The sequence below is a fragment of the Hyla sarda genome, chromosome 2 (assembly GCF_029499605.1).
Source record: "Hyla sarda isolate aHylSar1 chromosome 2, aHylSar1.hap1, whole genome shotgun sequence".
Taxonomy (NCBI): Eukaryota; Metazoa; Chordata; class Amphibia; order Anura; family Hylidae; genus Hyla; species Hyla sarda.
The window spans coordinates 13,826,836-13,849,770 of NC_079190.1; the positions used below are offsets into that span (position 1 = coordinate 13,826,836).

Sequence of the window (22,935 nt, forward strand, 5' to 3'; positions counted from 1 at the left end):
CTGGGACACGAGGCACAAAGAAGCAGTGCAGAAATATTACAGCTCTACTGCGTGTGTGACTGGAGGACACAGATGCAGTTGGAGTATGACACCTAGTCCTGGCTATATGTCTAGACCCTGCTGGGATTATGGGTAAGTGAGAATAAAAAAAAATAAAATAAAATAAAAGTAGAAAAAAAAAAAAAATAGGAAATAAAGAATATTTAATATACTACGAAGGCAGGATAACTAGAGATGGCACTTACTTTGAAGAACACTGTTATTTTCTGTTTCACCTCTAGATGGTGCTACCGCTATAGTATACACAATCCTCAATGCTGTATATAGATCTGAATATAGCAAATTATGCACTATACTCATTGGGGGGACATGTATCATTATTTGTGTATGGTAGAAGCAGTTTACCCCTTTTCCCCGAATTCTAAATTATGTGTAGAAGCTCTAAATTTATCAAGCGCAATGAGCTTCATAAATTGCGGGTAAATATAGTAATCGCCTCAATCCACTATGGAAAATAGAATCGATGATTTAGAGCATCTTCCTACGTTAAGTCCAAGATGACTTCTATTTGCGCAAAAAAAAAAAACAGCTCTTGCGGCAAAATTTTTTGTGTCAAGGAAAAGTACGCAGTTAATAAATTCATGTGTACTATAGATGTCACTCCAAGGTACCCTGATTCAGCCACATCTGGAGGACATTCTCTACCAAAACGTGCGCAAAATAAAAAAAAAAATAAAAGGGGCTTGTGCAAAAAAATACACAAAACAGGGGTATAATCTTTGATACATGTCCCCCATTGATTCTAATTGACGACTTGACATGAAATAGTGGGAGTTACTACAGTACCCAGGAATCTACAGTGGTCTCCAAACTGTAGCCCTCTAGATATTGCAAAACTATAACTCCCAACATGGCCAAAGTTTGCTATGACATAAGGGAAGACATGCAAGCTAGAAACTGGAGTGAGAAGGGGCAAATTATAAAAATGTGCTCCAATGGTGTTTTCAGGTCATATACTATATATATGTAGTAATGACCCAATATATAATTTTTATACCTCCAATGTCAACCATCTACAGTATTTAGGATTGTTACTACACTGTATTAGAGCATTACGAGTGCAGCTCTGGAGTATAATACAGGATATAACTCAGGATCAGTACAGGATAAGTAATGTAATGTATGTACACAGTGACCCCCACCAGCAGAATAGTGAGTACAGCTCTGGAGTATAATACAGGATATAACTCAGGATCAGTACAGGATAAGTAATGTAATGTATGTACACAGTGACCTCACCAGCAGAATAGTGAGTACAGCTCTGGAGTATAATACAGGATATAACTCAGGATCAGTACAGGATAAGTAATGTAATGTATGTATACAGTGACCTCACCAGCAGAGTAGTGAGTACAGCTCTGGAGTATAATACAGGATATAACTCAGGATAAGTAATGTATGTACACAGTGACTCCACCAGCAGAATAGTGAGTACAGCTCTGGGGTATGATGCAAGGTATGTATACAGTGATTCCACATCTTGCATATATTTTACCAACATTGTGAGTAGTAAGGTTTCCCAGATGTGAACCAGAACTGAGGATTTTTAACAATTTTGTACTTAAACATACACCACCAGGGGGAGCTCTCTGAAGACCAATTTCTAGAGATGCCATTTTATCGGCTATAATGAGATTACTTTGCTCCCCCATTCCTGAGTGGAAAGAATCATGTGTTGGTTGGGGAAGGGGAGATCTTCTTGCCCTTTCAAGATTTTGAAAAGGGTTCCCATAAACACAATCGAAGTTCTAGAAGTTGCATGATCTTATATTTACTTACATCTTGTACAAAAATAAAATACATTGATGCAATATATTACAGCAAAGCAGATCCGAGAACAAGTCCTAAAAATACTACAATCTAGAACAGATCAAGGCACATTAAATAAGCACAGATGAGTCCGACATTCTCAGATCACTGTATCCCAGTGTATTTCCAACCTTTAGCTTTCTATCGTTGTAGAACTACAACTCCCATCGTCAAGAGAGTTGTAGTAATGCAACATCATCTCAATGATTAAAATGAACAAGATCTACAATCGTACAGCTAAAAATAAGATTGCACTTCCCAATATATACTGATACAGAGGTTACAGTTCAGCTGCTTACATACATTCTTATAGCTGAATGGTGGGCAGGACGTTTCTATGGCCGGGTCCACACAGCGCCGGGCGCCAACATGACGCCTCTTTGGGGCACAAACATGGTACAAAGATGCATTAGGATTTTAAGTCCTTTATCAAGAACAGAGTTAAAAAACCTTCGGAACCAGTTTTGTCCATCTACCTGTGCTACTCATACCAGAACTGGCAACCAATGGCTCCCCAGCATTTGCAAACTACAACTACCAGCATGCCCTGACAGTCTGCAGCTGGGTGTAGTTTAGCAGAAGTTGGGGAGCCCACCAGCTGAAAAAAAAAAAGATTGGATTTCAGTCAGTCACTTCAATGAGCTAAAATAGCCTAGATTAGACTTTGGCTAGTGTGAACCCGGCGTCACCTACCAAAATTATTTTTTTAATATTTGGTTCTTAAACCTCCCCATCCCAAAAAAAGGGGGGGGGGGGGGGTTTGCTACCAACTTGCATTGCTTGTGCTAAGAGGGGAAAAAAAAAAAAAAAAAAAAAAAGGGAGTCTAACTCCTTGTGCTGAGGTTTACAATGTGCCAACTCAGGTCAGTGGTTTTGAATATTGGTGCCAATCAGAAAAAGGGTCAAAGAAAAAAAATGCTTTGACTTGAAGAGTAAAGGCTTTTCCCAAATATAAAGAGATACTGGACATACATATGAGTTTTAGAGTATTCTTCTCCCGACTGAGTCTCAAAGTTACAAGGCCTTGAGTTCTAACTGAGAAATGGTGAAAGGAACCAGAGGCCACCACACGGGACCAAGGAAGGGAAACCAAAGCTACCACATGGTCCTTTGTGGAGACCTTTGTTTCCTGCTTTTTGTCCCATGTGATCTTTGGTTTCTAACCTTGTTCCTGTGTGGTAGCCTTTGGTTCCTGCTCTTCCAAGAATGACATGAAAAGGCCACCACACGGGTCCAAGGACAGGAACCAAAGGCCACCACACGGGACCAAGGACAGGAACAAAGGAAGGGAAACCAAAGCCACTACATGGGCTTTTGTGGAGACCTTCTTGCATTTAGTCACATGGTGACCTTTGGTTTCCGACCTTAGTCCCGCGTGGTGACCTTTGGTTCAAGAATGAGAAGAAAAGGCCACCACATGGGACCAAGGGTGGAAACCAAAAAGTCATCACACTGGACTGAGAGGGAACCAATGGCCACCACACTGGACCAAGGAATGGAACCAATGGCCATCAGTTAGGGCCCATAAGATGGTCCTAGTATTAGGCCACTTATCATAAAAAATGTTAAAGAGCAGCCTTTGGCAGTCCAGGCATGCTGGGAATTGTAGTTTTGCAACAGCCAAGGGCACCCTTGTTGAGAAACGCTGTTGTAGAGGAACTCAATCAATTGACACCACTGTCCTGCTTCCTTCTCAAAAGAATTGGTATGATGGAGGCTTCCAAGCCTAGTATCGTTTTATAGTCAAAGCAGAGACTGCCTTGGTCTCCTGAGATCTGGCATCGGTGATATCGCTTGTATGAATGACATAACTGTCAATGTTGATGTCACAGCCAGTTTATCATGTGACCGTCTCTACCAAGTGTCAAAAAACATGGGAAACCAATTGTCAGTCCGTCAATTCGCCAACTGGGTACTAACATTTGCACTGGGCAAGTGGTCCTTTCATACTGAAGTACTAGAGTTGGGCACATATTAAACAATACTGAAAGTAATAAATGGCTACAGTCTAATGGATACATCAACTATTCGTAGGAAATACCCTTTACAAATACATTGGTCACAAGGTGCCTACTGGTCAACCAGTGTCCTGGTTCTACCATGATAGACCTTCTCTAACATAAAACTGTAGCCTAAAGATTAGGGAACAGTCTTATTGGGCATCTTGCTGCCCAATGGTGAGGAGCACTGGTAGACATCTCCGGACGTGACCCAACGTCTAGGTCTTCTACAGTACAGGAGCCTACAATTGGGTGCTACAGAAGAAAATGGTAGGAGATCCTTAGATAAAGACTGTTCATTCTCACCAATTGTTCCAGAACCATCCATCATGTATAAATGACTGCAAGAATAAGTGCCAATAGAAGTCATAGGAGCAGATGCAGTCATTACCAGGAAATGAGAGCTGCGTTATCAGGTAAAAGTCTAAACGGACAACACATTAGAGCTTAGTCACTGACAAAGCTCATTTGGATGGCTCGGGAACAGCTTGTCGTTGCATTCCAGATAAGCTTCTTTCCAAAAGTACATTGTCCAAGCCGTGGTCTTGAGCAGCTTCAATTGATTTCCAGCACATCGGACTCCAACAAGCCAAACTTGGTCTTGTACTTATCAAAGAGATTCTGTAGAGAGGTCTGGTACATGCTGTGGTAGAGGTCCACATCCTTCTGGCTCGGGTGCTCCATTTTAGGGACGGTGATTGGTTCTCCAACTAGAGGAGAGAAAAAATAAATGTTCGTTACACAATCACTTCACTGTATAGACTGACTATGTGGCACCATGATATAGACATCCAGTCCATCAGTATCTACTAGTTGACCAGATTGGTGGCCAAAAGTCAGTCTCTTAACCCCCTTAAACGGGCACTCAATTTTTTGCCATTTCACTCCTTATGGTAAATAAACTTTTTTTTAAACAAATTATATTAGAAATATTTTTTGTGTTTTATTTGTGCTTTAAAAAAAACCCAGGAGCACATTCTCTCCTCCCTCTGGAGAAGCTGGAGGGCTGAGGGTGTGTCCAACCAATAGCATATGGCAGTTAAGTGTGAGAGGAGCTATGATTGGATGAGACTAACACACCCCCCTAAGCCCTCCAGGCTGCACTTCCTGTGTTTGGGCTTCGGTCCAAAGTCTGTATGAGATGGGGAAAATGTGCTCTTGAGCTTTTTTTAAAAGCAGAAATAAAAACATAGAAATTTTTTTTTTTTTTTTTTTTTTAAACAAAGTATATTAGAAATATTTGTTATATACGATGAGTACAATAGCAAAAATTAGTTTTAATGAGAGTTACCCTTTAAGGTTTTTTTTTTTTTTTTTTTTGCATTTTTAGTTTTTTCCTCCTCCCCTTCTAAAAATCATAACCCTTTAAATTTTCCACCTAAACCCCCATATTATGGCTTTTTTGCGCCACCAATTCTACTTTGCAGTGACTTCATGTTACCAAAAATCCACAGCGAAACAGACAAAAAAAAAAAAAATGGTGCAACAAAATTGAAGATAAACGCCATTTTGTAACTTTTGGGGGCTTCTGTTTCTATGCAGTGCATTTTTTTGGGTAAAAAGGACACATTCTGTAGGTCCATAGGGTTAAAATGATACTCTACTTATATAGGTTCGGTTGTGAAACTTCTGGAGGAAAAAAAAAAAAAAAAAAAAAAACACTACAGGAAAATGTATACATTAAAACATTTTCATCTTCTCACCCCTGTAACTATTTTTCCACATATGGGCTGGTATGAGGGCACATTTTTGCACCATGATCTGGAGTAAGAAGTGACCAAAAATATGCTATTTTTGACTTTTTTTTATGTGTACACCATTGACCGAGCGGTTTAATTATTTATATATTTTTATATTTTGGACATTTACGCATGGGGCGATATGTTTATATTTACATGTTTTTTTTTTTTTAATGGGAAAGGGTGGGGCAATACTGACTTATTAGGGAAGGGGTTAAATCATGTTTATTAACACTTTTTTGCATTGTTCTAGCCCCCATAGGGGGACCAACATTGCGCGCACTGATTTCCTACACCGATCACTTGCATGCATTAACAAGGCATTGATCAGTGTTATCGCTGCTCGACTGCTCCTGCCTGCATCTCAGGCACAGAGCAGTCATTCAGCGATCAGACACGCAGGAAGGGATCCTCTGTGTCCTGCAAGCTGTTCAGGACCGCCGTGGTGAAATTGAGTCATCCCGAACAGCCCAACTGAGCAGCCGGGATGCTTTTGGTTTCACTTCAGACGCGGCGGTCAACTTTGATCGCTGCGTCTGAAGGGTTAATCCCGGGCATCACCGCATTCGGAGATGTCTGGTATTACCCGTGGGTCCTGGCCGTTCATGGCTGCCAGGACCGACCCGATATGACGCAGGGTCACCGTGTGACCCCGTACTATATCTCAGGAGCCAGCCCAGGACATAAATATATATATTCTGTGTCGTTAAGGAGTTAAAATGGTGAAGTCAAATGGGAGTTGCGCATATTGTATAATACAGCTGGCTCAGCAATTTTCTGCTTCCTGGCCAACAGACAGGCTAGAGGGGCCAGTAAGCCAGATCTGAAGGAGTCTGGGGAGATCCCATAGGATAGATTGGGATATTACAGATCAATATTGTTCTAAGCACCACTCACCCACAGTGTTGATGGGCTTGGGATAGGGCACCAAGCCCCAGCTGTCTGCGGAGAAGAACCCACAGCCGTGGAAGACGCATGGGGCAAACCCCACATATTTCTGGAACTTTCTCTGTATCCATCGACCCCAAGAACCTTCTTCAAACACAACTTGCTTGTAGGATTCATTCTCCCCGAAAGAATAGACTGGGACAAGATCAGCCCTATAGGAAAGTACAGACATTAAAGTCTATTGTGGAAGAACAACACACACACACACACACCACAACCAGTGTGTCCTGACAGCATGAAGTTTACAGTAATTTAAACACAGCTGGAGGGATACAGGTTAGAGATCACTATAATCCTGCCCCCTATGTACAAGAATATAACTACTATAATATTACTCCTATATACAAGAATATAACTACTATAATACTGCTCCTATATACAAGAATATATCTACTATAATACTGCCTCCTATATACAAGAATATAACTACTATAATACTGCTCCTATATACAAGAATATAACTACTATAATATTACTCCTATATACAAGAATATAACTACTATAATACTGCCCCTATATACAAGAATATAACTACTATAATACTGCTCCTATATACAAGAATATAACTACTATAATACTGCTCCTATATACAAGAATATAACTACTATAATACTGCTCCTATATACAAGAATATAACTACTATAATACTGCTCCTATATACAAGAATATAACTACTATAATACTGTCTCCTATATACAAGAATACAACTACTAGAATACTGCTCCTATATACAAGAATATAACTACTATAATACTGCCTCCTATATACAAGAATATAACTACTATAATACTGCCTCCTATATACAAGAATATAACTACTATAATACTGCTCCTATATACAAGAATATAACTTCTATAATACTGCTCCTATATACAAGAATATAACTACTATAATACTGCCTCCTATATACAAGAATATAACTACTATAATACTGCTTCCTATATACAAGAATATAACTACTATAATACTGCTCCTATATACAAGAATATAACTACTATAATACTGCTCCTATATACAAGAATATAACTACTATAATACTGCTTCTATATACAAGAATATAACTACTATAATACTGCCCCCTATATAGAAGAATTCCTTCTTACCCATGCTGTAATGCGATCTTCACAAATCCTTTCCTCTGCTTTAGAGTTACGGAGTTTTTACCCGGTCGGCAGTCCAGGGACTCAGCGGCGCCCCCCACCACTATCACCACAGCATTTCCAGTTCCATTCTTTGACAGGATGTAGTCTATAGTGGGACGGTTCACAGGGCAGATTCCTGTCATAATAAAATATTTCATTAAATAAAGTAATTGTGTATCTATCAATTTGGCCTCCAGGGGGCAGCAGTGAGCGCGCTCTGGCAGCACTTTTTCTATTAGCCTTAGATTAACATAATGGCCGGGATTCATTAACAAGATGGATTAGTAAGTAGTAACTTTTACGGAGCCAGTAATCCCCCTCCCAAGAATCTTCTGTTGTGTTCCTGAATGAGGATCTGTCCATGTGTCTTGTCCACCATGGTCAATCCGCGCTCTGTCCTAGAGATCGTGACCGTTCCATCCTTGACCTTGGCTTTGTCAGGCGACCAGAATAATTCTACATATTCTGGCAAGACTCCGCAGCTGTAATGCTGGAATATGGCCACGGATGGAAAGTTAATGCTCGGCTATTTTGGTTTGTCATGTTAAACTCTTTATTTTCATGATCGGACCAGAAGCCAAAACAGCGGGCAGAGGAAACTGGAGGTGCGAGGGTCACCTTCATCATTAAAAAGGTGTTTGATATCCCAAATCCCTAAATAAAGCTCCAGTCTGGACACTTGTTACTCAAAGGGGTTATCCAGGAAAAAAAAAAAATGTTTTTATACATCAACTGGCTCCAGAGCGTTAAACAGATTTGTAAATTACTTCTATTGAAAAATCTTAGTCCTTTCAATAATTATCAGCTGCTGAAGTTGAGTTGTTGTTTTGTCTGGCAACAGTGCTCTCTGCCGACATCTCTGTCTGTCTCGGGAACTGCACAGAGTAGAAGAGGTTTGCTATGGGGATTTGCTTCTAAACTGGACAGTTCCCGAGACAGGCGTCAGAGAGCACTTAGACAGAAACGAACAACTCAATCCTTTCAGTACTTATGAGCTGCTGAGGTAGAGTTGTTCTTTTCTGTCTAAGTGCTCTCTGATGACACGTGTCTCGGGAATCGCCCAGTTTAGAAGCAAATCCCCATAGCAAACCTCTTCTACTCTGTGCAGTTCCCGAGACAGACAGAGGTGTCAGCAGAGAGCACTGTTGCCAGACAGAAAACAACTCAACTTCAGCAGCTGATAATTATTGAAAGGACTAAGATTTTTAATAGAAGTAATTTGCAAATCTGTTTAACTTTCTGGAGCCAGTTGATATATATATATATAAAAAAAAAAAAAAAAAAAAAAAAAAATTTAAATTTTTTCCCCTGGAATACCCCTTTTAAGGGGGAGAAGACTTTTCAATTAAACTGGTGGCAGAAAGTTATACAGATCTGTAAATTACTTCTCTATAAAAATAAATAAATAAAATAAATAAAAAAAGTCTTAATCCTTCCAGTACTTGGCTGTTGTATGCTCCAGAGGAAGTAGTGTAGTTCTGACCACAATGCTCTATGCTGCCAGGAACTGTCCAGAGCAGGATGGGTTTGCTATAGGGATTTGTTCCCACTCTGGACAGTTCCTGACACCGACAGAGATGGCAGCAGAGAGCACTGTGATCAAACAGGAAAGGACTACACAACTTCCTCTGGAGCATACAGCAGCTATTAAGTACCGGAAAGATTAACATTTTTTTTTTATATAGAAGTCATTTACAAATCTGTATAAAACTTTCTGGCAGCAGTTGATTTGAAAACAAAGATTTTAATTTGTATTTCATCTGGGAGTTCCCCTTTAAGGAAGTCTGCCCACCAAACACAGAAATCGCACCATTTTGGGTCATGTTTGGAATTGCAGCTCAGGAGTCCAGCGGGCAGGTCTAATCTGTGACTGGCAACAAGGACGGCTGTCACTTTATAGGACCACCCACTGGACTCCTAGGTCTTAAATGAGTGGAAATTTCTATAAAATTAGAAGTTTTACTGAACCTTTAAGGGCAATGTTTTTATATATCAACTGGCTCCAGAAAGTTAAACAGATTTGTAAATTACTTCTATTAAAAAAAAAATCTTAATCCTTTCAGTACTTATGAGCTTCTGAAGTTAAGGTTGTTCTTTTCTGTCTCAGTCCTCTCTGATGACACGTGTCTTGGGAACCGCCCAGTGTAGAAGAGGTTTGCTATGGGGATTTGCTTCTAAACTGGACGTTTCCCGAGACACGTGTCATCAGAGAGCACTGAGAAAGAAAAGAACAACCTTAACTTCAGAAGCTCATAAGTACTGAAAGGATTAAGATTTTTTTTAATAGAAGTAATTCACAAATCTGTTTAACTTTCTGGAGCCAGTTGAATATAAAAAGTTTTCCTGATAACCCCCTTTAAATATTGTAACTTCTATGGTGTTATTTCCGAGAACCATAGAAGTCACATGTTCTGCTTACAGGATCTACAGGACCAGACACCCCTACATGCTTATGACTCCAATGGTGGACAATAGGGTATTGCCAGCCAATATACAGACCTGCTATTGACCGAGACATCTGTATAATTTAAAGGGGTACTCCGGCGCCAAGACATCTTATCCCCTATCCAAAGCATAGGGGATAAGCTGCCTGATCACAGGGGTCCTGCTGCTGGGGAACCCCATAATCCTGCACGCAGCACCCCATTATAATCAGTCCCTGGAGCATGTTCGTTCTGGCTCCAATTACTGGCGATCACGGGGGCCAGAGCATTGTGTCGTCGCGGCCCCACGACGTCACAATGCTCCGGCCCCCTGTGATCGCCAGTAATCGGACCCGGAGCGAACATGCTTCAGGGACTGATTCTAACGGGGTGATGTGTGCAAGATCACAAGGGGTGTCCCCAGCGGCGGTACCCCCACGATCAGACATCTTATCCCCTATCCTTTGGATAGGGGATAAGATGTCTTAGCGCCAGAGTACCCTTTTAAGTCTTCAAGTAGAGGCCAGAACTTACCTCCAGACATTAGGTAGTCCCTCAGAACCGGCATTCTGAAGTTGCCTGCCAGAGTGGCCAGGTACGGCTTAATACCGGGGAACTTTTTGGAGACACCGGTGGCTTCAGTGCCAAAGTTGCAGAAGGCCCCCAGACACATGATCCCGTGGGGGTGGTAGCCAAAGATGTAGTTGCGGCTGGGCAGGAGGTTGTGGGTTTTCACCAGCTGAAAAGATAAGATCGGAGATTAGTTGGACAAACCAAAGTCTGAAAGTTCTTGACTGTGGTCGGCAACTCACGCCCTTTGCCAACTGAATTACAATAAGGGCACGTGAGTCAGCCATGATGAGGAGGAGGAGGAGGAGATCGGGATTGATCAGCTCCTTGAATAGAGTCATATCAGCCTCCACCACAAAGGTCACAGCCATAACTGAGATAGGAGGATTACACAACAGCCCGAGGATTTCTTCACAGTCAAAGTCCTGATAAACAGTCCCTGGAGTCATCTCCGATACGTCACGTTAGAGGAGGAGGTGGGCATCTGGCAAGGGGCCTACTAGGTCAACCCCCCCTAAGTGCAACTAAAGAGGTTGGCAAGGCCGGCATAAGGACAGAGCATGACTCTCCTCTAATTCTAAAATCTATTATGACTCTATATAGTCCCACATTAAAGACTACATAGTGTAAAACAGATGACCAACGCCGCTTTACTACAACAGAACAATTACTGTATATACTCGAGTATAAGCCCACCTGAATATAAGCCGAGGCCCCTAATTTCACCCCAAAAACCCAGGAAAAGTTATTGACTTCACTATAAGCCTAGGGTGGGAAATACATCATTCTCCCCCCCCCCCCCCCCCCATCATCATCTTCCCCCTGTCATCATAAACCCCCCCCCCCCCCCCCTTCATCATCACCGCCTGTCAATCCCCTCAGTGGTCTTCAACCTGCAGACCTCCAGATGTTGCAAAACTACAACTCCCATCGGCTGTCCGGGCATGCTGGGAGTTGTAGTTTTGAAACATCTGGAGGTCCACAGGTTGAAGACCACTGCGCGGGCCTTAGTCATCATCCAGACTCCCCTCCCCTCGGTGGGAAGGGTGAGCTGGTCCGGGCCATCTATGCTGCAAGGACCTGGTGGGGAGGGTTAGTCGTTCTGGGTTGTACATTTTCACCGAGAGGCCCTCTTCTCCGTTTGCTTCGGGCCGGCCCCGGACTAGTGACGTTGCTTTGACGACGCACAGGGACGTTCATGCGCATGAAAGTCCCTGTGCGTCGTCGTCAAGGCAACGTCACTAGTCCGGGGCTAGCGGAGAAGAGGGCCTCTTGGTGAAAATGTACATTGAAAAAAAAAAAATAAAAAAATCGGGCGCATGATAGCAGAATGCAGCTCTGTACCAGGTGTAATGGACAATACCAGCTCCAAGATCCTGCCTCATCACAATGGACTGAAACAGAGCAACACTACAGACATGTACACAGGAAACCTATGGCATCAGAGCAGTGTACAGAAACACTCACCCGTATAGGAAAATAATCCCGGAAGTAGCGCCACATGGCCCAGTTCCTCACCCACGTGGAACGTCTGCCACCTGTGAAGGAATAGGACACACTGAGGATCAGATACAACCACTATGCAGAGTAAATATACAAGTATGGGGTATAGAAGCCCCCCACGGAGGAACAATACATGCAGAATAGTGAGTACAGGATATAACTCAGGATCAGTACAGGATAAGTAATGTAATGTATGTATATAGTGACCTCACCAGCAGAATAGTGAGTACAGCTCTGGAGTATAATACCGGATATAACTCAGGATCAGTACAGGATAAGTAATGTATGTACACCGTGACCCCACCAGCAGAATAGTGAGTACAGCTCTGGAGTATAATACAGGATATAACTCCGGATCAGTACAGGATAAGTAATGTATGTATACAGTGACCCCACCAGCAGAATAGTGAGTACAGCTCCGGAGTATAATACAGGATATAACTCAGGATCAGTACAGGATAAGTAATGTAATGTATGTACACAGTGACCTCACCAGCAGAATAGTGAGTACAGCTCTGGAGTATAATACAGGATATAACTCAGGATCAGTACAGGATAAGTAATGTAATGTATGTACACAGTGACCTCACCAGCAGAATAGTGAGTACAGCTCTGGAGTATAATACAGGATATAACTCAGGATCAGTACAGGATAAGTAATGTAATGTATATACACAGTGACCTCACCAGCAGAATAGTGAGTACAGCTCTGGAGTATAATACAGGATATAACTAAGGATCAGTACAGGATAAGTAATGTAATGTATGTACACAGTGACCTCACCAGCAGAATAGTGAGTACAGATCTGGAGTATAATACAGGATATAACTCAGGATCAGTACAGGATAAGTAATGTAATGTATGTACACAGTGACCTCACCAGCAGAATAGTGAGTACAGCTCTGGAGTATAATACAGGATATAACTAAGGATCAGTACAGGATAAGTAATGTAATGTATGTACACAGTGATCTCACCAGCAGAATAGCGAGTATGAAGTATAATACACGTATCATTAGTCTGCACTTGTGATGGGTTTTACCTTTATTGGGTGTATTCCAGTCGAACACCAGCCAGGCCAGATATAAGGCAGCGATGAGCCAGCAGTCGGTGCAGAAGATGTAGAGGAGGATCACAGTGCAGGCCACACCTGTTATATACATAGACCTCATGAGAATTCTGGTTTATATACGAGTACTTTGTTTTTGCAGCACCTGCCATAAAGCGAGGTCACATGCTTTGTTTTGTAACGCACATGGGGAATCGGAACCCCAGTGAAGCTCTTACCCATCGCAAGGAAGCTGAGGACCCATTGTAACACGGAAATGATCTGGAGATGTCTTTCCACCTGCGACTTGGACAGCCAGGGGATGGAGGGCAGATTCTGTACGGTGGAGAAGATGCTGGAGCCGGTGCCTGTTGGGACACAAAGGCCACGTTGGTCATTCGGCCCTTGGTAACATTTCCAGGATTAGGGTCACCTCTAATTCCAGTCATTTCCCCAACCAGGGTGCCTTAGGATGTTGCAAAACTACAACTCTCAGCATGCCCGGACAGCCGTTGGCTGTCCGGGCATGCTGGGAGTTGTAGTTTTGCAACAGCTGGAGGCACTCCAGCTGGGGAAATGTTGGACTAGTCCCATCCAGAGGTGCGTTCACAGAACTTTAAAAGGGTACTCCAGTGTAAAACAAATTTTTTTAATCAACTGGTGTCAGAAAGTTACAGGTTTGTAAATTACTTCTATTTAAAAATCTTAATCCTTCCAGTACTTAGCTGCTGTTTGCTACAGAGGAAGTTGTATTCCTTTCTGTCTGACCACAGTGCTCTCTGCTGACACCTCTGTCCAGAGTACAAGCAAATCCCCATGGCAAACCTCTACTGCTCTGGACAGTTCCTGATCCGGACAGAGGTGTCAGCAGAGAGCACTGTGGTCACACAGAAGAGAACTTCTCCACAAAGAAATACAACTTCCTGTGGAGTATGCAGCAGCTGATAAGTACTGGAAGAATTAAGAATTTTAAATAGAAGTAATTTACAAACCTGTTTAACTTTAAAAAATAAAAAAAAAATAAAAAAATTGTTTTCCACTGGAGTACCCCTTTAACCTCACAATGCACTGCAGTCTCCTCCGAACCTTCACCATTCTGAAGGCAGCTTTGGATGTGAGCGGAGAAGAGCCATTAGGGTACGTTCACATGGGCAGACTACCTGCGGAATGTCGGCAGCCTATTTGCTGCGGAAAATCCTCAGCGGATTTTGCTACCATTGGCTTCAATGGGTCATCAGAAAATCCGCTATAGAGGCAGTTTTGCTGATTTTCCGTCGAACCCATTGAATGGTAGCAGATTATCTGCTGCGGAATTTCCGCAGCAAATACGCTGCGGAAATTCTGCAGGTAATCCGCCCGTGTGAACGTACCCTAAAGAAGTAAAAGTATATGCAAGACAAAAATGGTATAACAAGACCTAAACAATGGAAAAGCAGAGTCAAAACAAAGCATTAGGGAGGAGATAGACCAAAACTTGTGCTGGGGAAAAGTGGTGCAGTTGCCCATAGCAACAAGTCAGATCACTTTCATTTTTAAAAAAAGGTTTCTGAAAAGTGAAAGTAGCAATCTGATTGGTTGCTATGGGCAACTGCCCCTCTACACAGGTTTTGAGGAATCTCCCCTAGGTCTAATAGGGTTATCCAGGAATAGTGGAAGAGCGCCACACCTGTTCCCAGGTTGTGTGCGGTATTACAACTTTGCTCCATTCACTTCAATGGATCCGAGTTGCAATACCGCACTCAACCTGAGGAAAGGAGTGGCACTGTTTATTTCATTCTGGATAATTATCCCTTTAATAGGTGGGATTAGCGTGTGACTGTAGAGGGAGAGAGAGGAAACTTTAGGGTACTGCGTGCCCACCTTTGTCTACCGCCATCTAACAACTATCTCCCTGTAGGAACAGGTAGTGTTCAGGCCTCTGGTGTCAGCTAGGGACGCCGCACATTGGACTCTGCTTCCTCAAAACCTCCCTGATCAGCTTAGCCGCTGCATATTTCTAATGGAACCATTTCATTGCCGGATTCCTCCCTCCACTGGACGCTCCAAGATTATAATGTATGCCTGGACATGCTGGGAGTTGTAGTCTTGAAACATCTAAAAAAAACGTCCCCAATTTGGAGAAATCCCCCCACATATAGAGTAAAATAACCGTTGTGCAAGGATCAGTACAGTATAAGTAATGTAATGTATGTACACAGTGATCTCACCAGCAGAATAGGGAGTACAGCTCTGGAGTATAATACAGGATATAACTCAGGATCAGTACAGGATAATTAATGTGATGTATGTACACAGTGACCTCACCAGCAGAATAGTGAGTACAGCTCTGGAGTATAATACAGGATATAACTCAGGATCAGTACAGGATAAGTAATGTAATGTATGTACACAGTGATCTCACCAGCAGAATAGGGAGTACAGCTCTGGAGTAGAATACAGGATATAACTCAGGATCAGTACAGGATAAGTAATGTCATGTATGTACACAGTGACCTCACCAGCAGAATAGTGAGTACAGCTCTGGAGTATAGTACAGGATATAACTCAGGATCAGTGCAGGATAAGTAATGTAATGTATGTACACAGTGACCTCACCAGCAGAATAGTGAGTACAGCTCTGGAGTATAGTACAGGATGTAAAAGGATAAGGCACAAACTGGCCAGTAGTCACTTCTATCATAAGTCCTAGTGACCAAAAATTTGCAGGTATGAAATATGAGCATTGAGTATATAGTCTATAGGTGACTGGGGAACAAGTATCTTTACATAAGGATGATGGAGGCGGCTGAAGTCCTAGAATCTGTAGGAAACAGCATTAAGCGAAAACCCTTCAGCTTAAAAATGTACTAAAAAGACTAATAAATGACCAAATAATTCCCATTTCAGCCTCAGATAAGTCAGACCAGGCCACCACTTTAATTCTATCAAAGAGTTCAAGCAAAACAAATGAGCTCCGATACTAGGAAAGGGCAGGACGTGATCTAACCAGCCAGTGCCAGGCACCCTTGGAATAATGCCACCCGCAGGATATGGACGCCACTGGGGTGCTAGAGGCAATCCGGCCATGTCATGGAGGGGGATCTTATCGAGCTCTAAATCTCACACATTACCAAAAATAGACCCAATACACAAAATATATTAGACTGACCGGTCCTGGTCCCTCCTGACCACCAATGAGATCCGCTCCCCAACACTTATAAATACTACATGCCCATGAAATCCTACAGCCAGGCCCGAACAGCAGATCACCGTGCACCATGTAACCCAAAACCCACTGGTTAATTCATAAGATCTCATTAAGGATGGAACAAGGCGGAAATATTTATAGAGAGTCGGGTGCAGAGGAGAACAAGTGCAGGCAGGCCAGACCATGAGAGAGAGCAAACCACTACTATAGAAACGTGTCATATATATCAAGGGCTTTTACCTCCAGAGCTGTACTCACTATTCTGCTGTTGGGGTCACTGTGTACATCCATTACATTACTTATCCTGTACTGATCCGGAGTTATATCCTGTATTATACTCCAGAGCTGTACTCACTATTCTGCTGGTCACTGTGTACATACATTACATTACTTATCCTGTACTGATCCGGAGTTATATCCCGTATTATACTCCAGAGCTGTACTCACTATTCTGCTGGTGAGGTCACTGTGTACATACATTACATTACTTATCCTGTACTGATCCTGAGTTATATCCTGTATTATACTCCAGAGCTGCACTCACTATTCTGCTGGTGAGGTCACTGTGTACATACATTATTTATCCTGTACTGATCCTGAGTTATATCCTGTATTATACTCCAGAGCTGTACTCACTATTCTGCTGGTGAGGTCACTGTGTACATACATTACATTACTTATCCTGTACTGATCCTGAGTTATATCCTGTATTATACTCCAGAGCTGTACTCACTATTCTGCTGGTGAGGTCACTGTACATACATTACTTATCCTGTACTGATCCCGAGTTATAACCTGTATAAGGCTGCGTTCCCACATGTGTATTTTCTGCCTATTGACTTCAATGGGCAGCAAAAGCTGCAGCAGAATATGCACATAAGAACGCACCCTTAGGGCATGTTCCCACCTGGCATATACGCAGCGTATTTCAGGCTGCGCAAAATCTGCAGAATCAGCGGGAAATATGCTGCGTATCCCTCACTCACCATACACGCAAGGCTTTCCGGCAGCCCTATGTGTGCAGTGAGTTCTGGAGGCAGAGCCATGTGCCGGCGTGACTGATGCGTGGCTTTACCTCCAAAACTCACTGCACACATAGGGCTGCTGGAAAGCCTTGCGTGTATGGTGAGTGAGGGATACGCAGCGTATTTCCCGCTGATTCTGCAGATTTTGCGCAGCATGAAATATGTTGTGTATATGCCAGGTGTGAACATGGCCTTATACAGGATCTCACTCAGGATCAGTACAGGATAAGTAATGCAAGTACACAGTAATCTCACCAGCAGAATAGTGAGTACAGCTCTGGAGTATAATACAGGATATAACTCAGGATCAGTACAGGATAAGTAATGTAATGTATGTACACAGTGACCTCACCAGCAGAATAGTGAGTATAGCTCTGTGGTATAATACGGGATATAACTCAGGATCAGTACAGGATAAGTAATGTAATGTATTTACACAGTGACCCCACCAGCAGAATAGTGAGTGCAGCTCTGGAGTATAATATAGGATATAACTCAGGATCAGTACAGGACAAGTAATGTAATGTGTGTACACAGTGACCACACCAGCAGAATAGTGAGTACAGCTCTGGAGTATAATACAGGATATAACTCAGGATCAGTACAGGATAAGTAATGTAATGTATGTACACAGTGACCTCACCAGCAGAATAGTGAGTACAGCTCTGCGGTATAATACGGGATATAACTCAGGATCAGTACAGGATAAGTAATGTAATGTATGTACACAGTGACTAGAGATGAGCGAACTTACAGTAAATTCGATTCGTCACGAACTTCTTGGCTCGGCAGTTGATGACTTTTCCTGCGTAAATTAGTTCAGCTTTCAGGTGCTCCGGTGGGCTGGAAAAGGTGGATACATTCCTAGGAAAGTCTCCAAGGACTGTATCCACCTTTTCCAGCCCACCGGAGCACCTGAAAGCTGAACTAATTTATGCAGGAAAAGTCATCAACTGCCGAGCCGAGAAGTTCGTGACTAATCGAATTTACTGTAAGTTCGCTCATCTCTAACAGTGACCCAACCAGCAGAATAGTGAGTACAGCTCTGGAGTATAATACAGGATATAACTCAGGATCAGTAATATAATGTATGTACACATTGATCTCACCAGCAGAATAGTGAGTGCAGCTCTTGAGGTTTGTTACACATTCATCCAATTTGGACAGTCCTCAGAGAGCTGCACTTATCAGAAGCAGAGAGGTGTCCTGGACATTTGTTACACATTACCTGCCCCGACACATTGTATAATCTCGGAGTACAGACTGTTTACCTAGCAGGATTGTCTGAACTGTATACAAGTGTAACAAACCTTCAGCTGTATGATTTATTAGGCGTTTCATTTGCTGACAGCAAGCAGAGATCTTGAAAAATTACAAGAAATTAAAAAAACACAGCCAGGAAGCTGTACAACTCCTTACACAACCGTGCAGAACCAGGAACACCATATGACCTAGAATTCTGCAGAACGTTACATTATGTTGCGTTACATTTCTTGCAGAACTAAAGTAAAGTGATACAAACGCCAAGACCTTGATACAACGTTCCAGGAGGCCATTATCTCTCATAGTTCCTCTTCCTTGCCCCACCTGCAAGCTCTGCCCATCCTCCTATGCCAGCGTTTCCCAGCCAGTGCCAAAACTACAACTCCCATCATGCCTGGACAGCCGAAGGCTGTCCAGGCATGATGGGAGTTGTAGTTTTGCAATGCCTGGAGAATCTTATAATGGGGAGACGCTGTCCTATGAAATTAACCCTCAACCCCTGGCACCACGTCTCATACTCAGTGTTACCCAATGTACCAACTCTATATCCCTATATCTTCCATTCCCCCCCCCCCCCCCCTCTGCAGCTGGGACGAATGTACGACTCCAAAATTGCTGAGAGTTGTAGTTTCAACAGACCTAGAGAGCCACAGATTGCAGACTAATACTCTAGGAGCAATGGTCTTCAACCTGCGGACCTCCAGATGTTGCAAAACTACAACTCCCAGCATGCCCGAACAGCCGTCGGCTGTCCGGGCATGCAGGGTCTTGTAGTTTTGCAACATCTGGAGGTCCGCAGGTTGTAGACCACTGCTCTAGAGTATTCAACTGGCTTTAAAAGGGGAACTCTGCTGGATTTATTTATTTTTTAGTTATTTTTTTAATTCAACTGGTGCCAAAAAGTTAAACAGATTTGTAAATTAGTTCTATTAAAAAAAAAATCTTAATCCTTCCAGTACTTATAAGCTGTTTTCTCCTACTCTGGACAGTTCCTAAAATGGGCAGAGGTGTCAGCAGAGAGAAAATCCAAAAAGAAAAGAACTTCTTGTGGAGGAAAAATGCAGCTTCTAAGTACTGGAAGGATGAGTTTGAAATAGAAGTAATTTACAAATCAGTTTAACTATATATATATATATATATATATATATATATATATATATATATATATATATATATATATATATATATATATATATATATATATTTTTTTTTTTTTTTTTTTTTTTTTTTTTTTTTTCCAGTGGCATACCCCTTTGATGAGGTTGTGCAACCTTTTTGGCACTTTTTTATGTTTCTCTCCCTCCCCCCCGTCAGTCAGTATTAAATCAATTACAAAGTCTAATTATACAAAGAAATGTGACAATATTTGTTTCCATACTTGAGAAAACTGCTTTCTATTTATTTTTTTTTAGTGCAATTCTGAATGGGAGGCTGTTTTTCTCTCATTATAATATTTGTTTTATATTTCTCAAGCAATTATTTGTATTAGAATTTTTTATGTTTAAGGCCATTATTTATATTATATTTTATATCATTTCTGAAATTAATTAATTAATTTAATAATTTTTATAATATCTGAGGCCATTTATATTATTTCTGAAATTATTAATTTAATAAATTGTTATAATATCTGAGGCCATTATTTATTATTATATTCCATTAGTATTATAAAAAATATAATACAAATAGCCTGGGAAATATATTTCTGAAAGCATTATTTATATTGTATTTGTCTTTATTTTTATATACTATTTATATTCTATTGGCCTTTCTCAGGTTAAATGTATTGTTTTTTTAAGATCATATTTCTGAACAGCTATATAGGTTATATTTTTGTATAATATTTTCAAGGCTATTGTAGTACAGTATATTTTTGAGGACATATATCTATTTGTATTTTATTTTTATTATATTTTTAAAAGGCTATTATCTGTACTCTCAGGCCATTTGTATTATTTTTATATTTCCGAGGGTATTTATATATTTTATTTCTCAGCAGCTATTTGTCTTATGTTTTTGTGGCCAGTTTATATTTTTATAAGTGAAATTGTTTTATTTTCTTACAATTTAAATTTTTATTATATTTTATATTTTAGTACTATATATTTCTGAGGCTATTTTATGTGTATTATAATTTCTATTATATCTCAAGAAAGGTTTTGTTTTTTTAGGGTTTTTGTGCTTTTTATCTTCCAATACAAATTAACAAAATTTAACTAGTGGAATGGTCAGCATTTTCTTAGTAAGGCATTTCTGTGGCGTGCACGAAATTTTAAGAACACCATGCAACAAATTAATGAAAGTAAAAAAAAAAATAATAAAAAAAAAAATAATATATATATATATATATATATATATATATATATATATATATATATATATATTATATATATATATATATAAAATAAAAAAAATAAAAAACACAGTAAGTCAGGAAGGGAATTAAACAAAACAGAATCACAATGCTAATAGTAGCTAATGTGTATATTCTATTAGTGTTCCCCCCCAAGCAGGGTGCCACCACCTGTTGCAAAACTACAACTCAAAACATGCTGGGACTTGTAGTTTTACATCAGCTGTAGGCTGTCTAAACCAGGGTGCCTCCAGCTTTTGCAAAACTACAACTCCCAGCATGCTTGGAAAAACACAGTTCTATTAGATGTAGCAGAGCTGATGGCACCATTGTGCTCAACTATGACTACAGGTGTCTGCGCCATCTTCACTTACTATACAAACAATTTATCCCCCAGACCTGTGTTTCCCAACCAGGGTGCCTCCAGCTGTGGAAAAACTACAATTCCCAGCATGCTGGGAGTTGTAGTTGTACCACAGTTGGAGGCAACCCGGTTGGGAAACACTGCCCCAGACATGACAAAACCAACACTGCTACATCAGTAAATTGTATAGACTCATTTACTAAATGAGCTGCAACCCAATAAAGCATCCAGCCCCCCCAAGTCCCCATTATGTCTCTGCACCCCCCAATAAATTGTAAGCTCTGCAGGCCAGACACTAGCACCAGGCCTGTTGTCTAATGGAACAATCTAGTAAACTATGCTGGATATGAAGGAATGGAAGGATCTAGATCAGAGTTTCCCAACCAGGGTGCCTCCAGCTGTTGCAAAACTACAACTCCCAGCATGCCCGGACAGCCTTCGGCTGTCCGGGCATGCTGGGAGTTGTAGTTTTGTAACAGCTGGAGGCTCCCTGGTTGGGAAACCGATTTAGATAGATCTATGGGGGGTTATTAGAATAGATCCTATTGCATTATATGACTAGTTGCTGCTCTGCCCCCTCTTGCAGGCTGATCTCCCATTGAAGGTGATTGATTGATTGATTATTGATCCGCATCACCTGTCCCAATTACTGATCAGCTCAGGGTGAACTGCCTATAAACCCACAGACCCCCAATGCCATAATAAAGGCTGGCAGTGCCCGTGCTCACCCCGCAGCAGCCCGGAGTAGGCAGCAATGATGGTCTTCATGGTGCAGCCTGTGTCAGCGATCACCCCCGCTCCCTGCACGGTACTGGCTGCCGCGCGCCGCGCCTTATATATACAGAGTGGGGAGGAGGACGCAACCAAGTGGCGGCTCCGGGGGGAGGAGTGAGAGCTGGTGGTGTTCCCCCGGCTGCAGAGGTGCCAGCTGCTGTCATAGAGCTGTATGGGCACAGAAGGTGGTGATCAGTGCTGGCACCGGGCACAGTGATGGGGAATGTGTCTGATGTCCGGCTCTATGCTGTGCTCTGGAATATGGATGGCTTCTAGTTGGCAACTGTACACACTGATAATGCATCATAAAGTACCCAACAAAATGGGCCAACCTCAGACTCCCCCCCCCCCCAATACATTGTGCCAACCTCAGACTCCCCCCCCCCCATAACATTGTGCCAACCTCAGACCCCCCCCCCATAACATTGTGCCAACCTCAGACCCCCGCCACATAACATCGTGCCAACCTCAGACTCCCCCCCCATAACATTGTGCCAACCTCAGACCCCCGCCACATAACATTGTGCCAACCTCAGACCCCCCCACCACATAATATTGTGCCAACCTCAGACTCCCCCCATAACATTGTGCCAACCTCAGACTCCCCCACATAACATTGTGCCAGCCACAGATCCCACATAACAATGTGCCAACCACAGATACCACATAACAATGTGCCAACCACAGATCCCTCATAACATTGTGCCAACCACAGATCCCACATAA

The 22,935-nt window shown here is 41.9% G+C and overlaps 1 protein-coding gene across 1 annotated transcript; it reads right to left on the reverse strand.

Annotated features, from left to right (window-relative positions):
* Positions 1–1,815: 1,815 nt before the first annotated feature.
* Positions 1,816–22,319, reverse strand: DGAT2 (diacylglycerol O-acyltransferase 2). Its single transcript, XM_056561184.1, has 8 exons — positions 22,164–22,319; positions 13,483–13,611; positions 13,238–13,345; positions 12,159–12,229; positions 10,656–10,860; positions 7,660–7,834; positions 6,506–6,708; positions 1,816–4,579 (listed from the first exon to the last, which is right to left on the reverse strand). Exons 1-8 carry the CDS (start codon positions 22,201–22,203, stop codon positions 4,425–4,427), a joined length of 1,086 nt encoding a protein of 361 aa, XP_056417159.1. The 5' UTR covers positions 22,204–22,319; the 3' UTR covers positions 1,816–4,424.
* Positions 22,320–22,935: the final 616 nt, after the last annotated feature.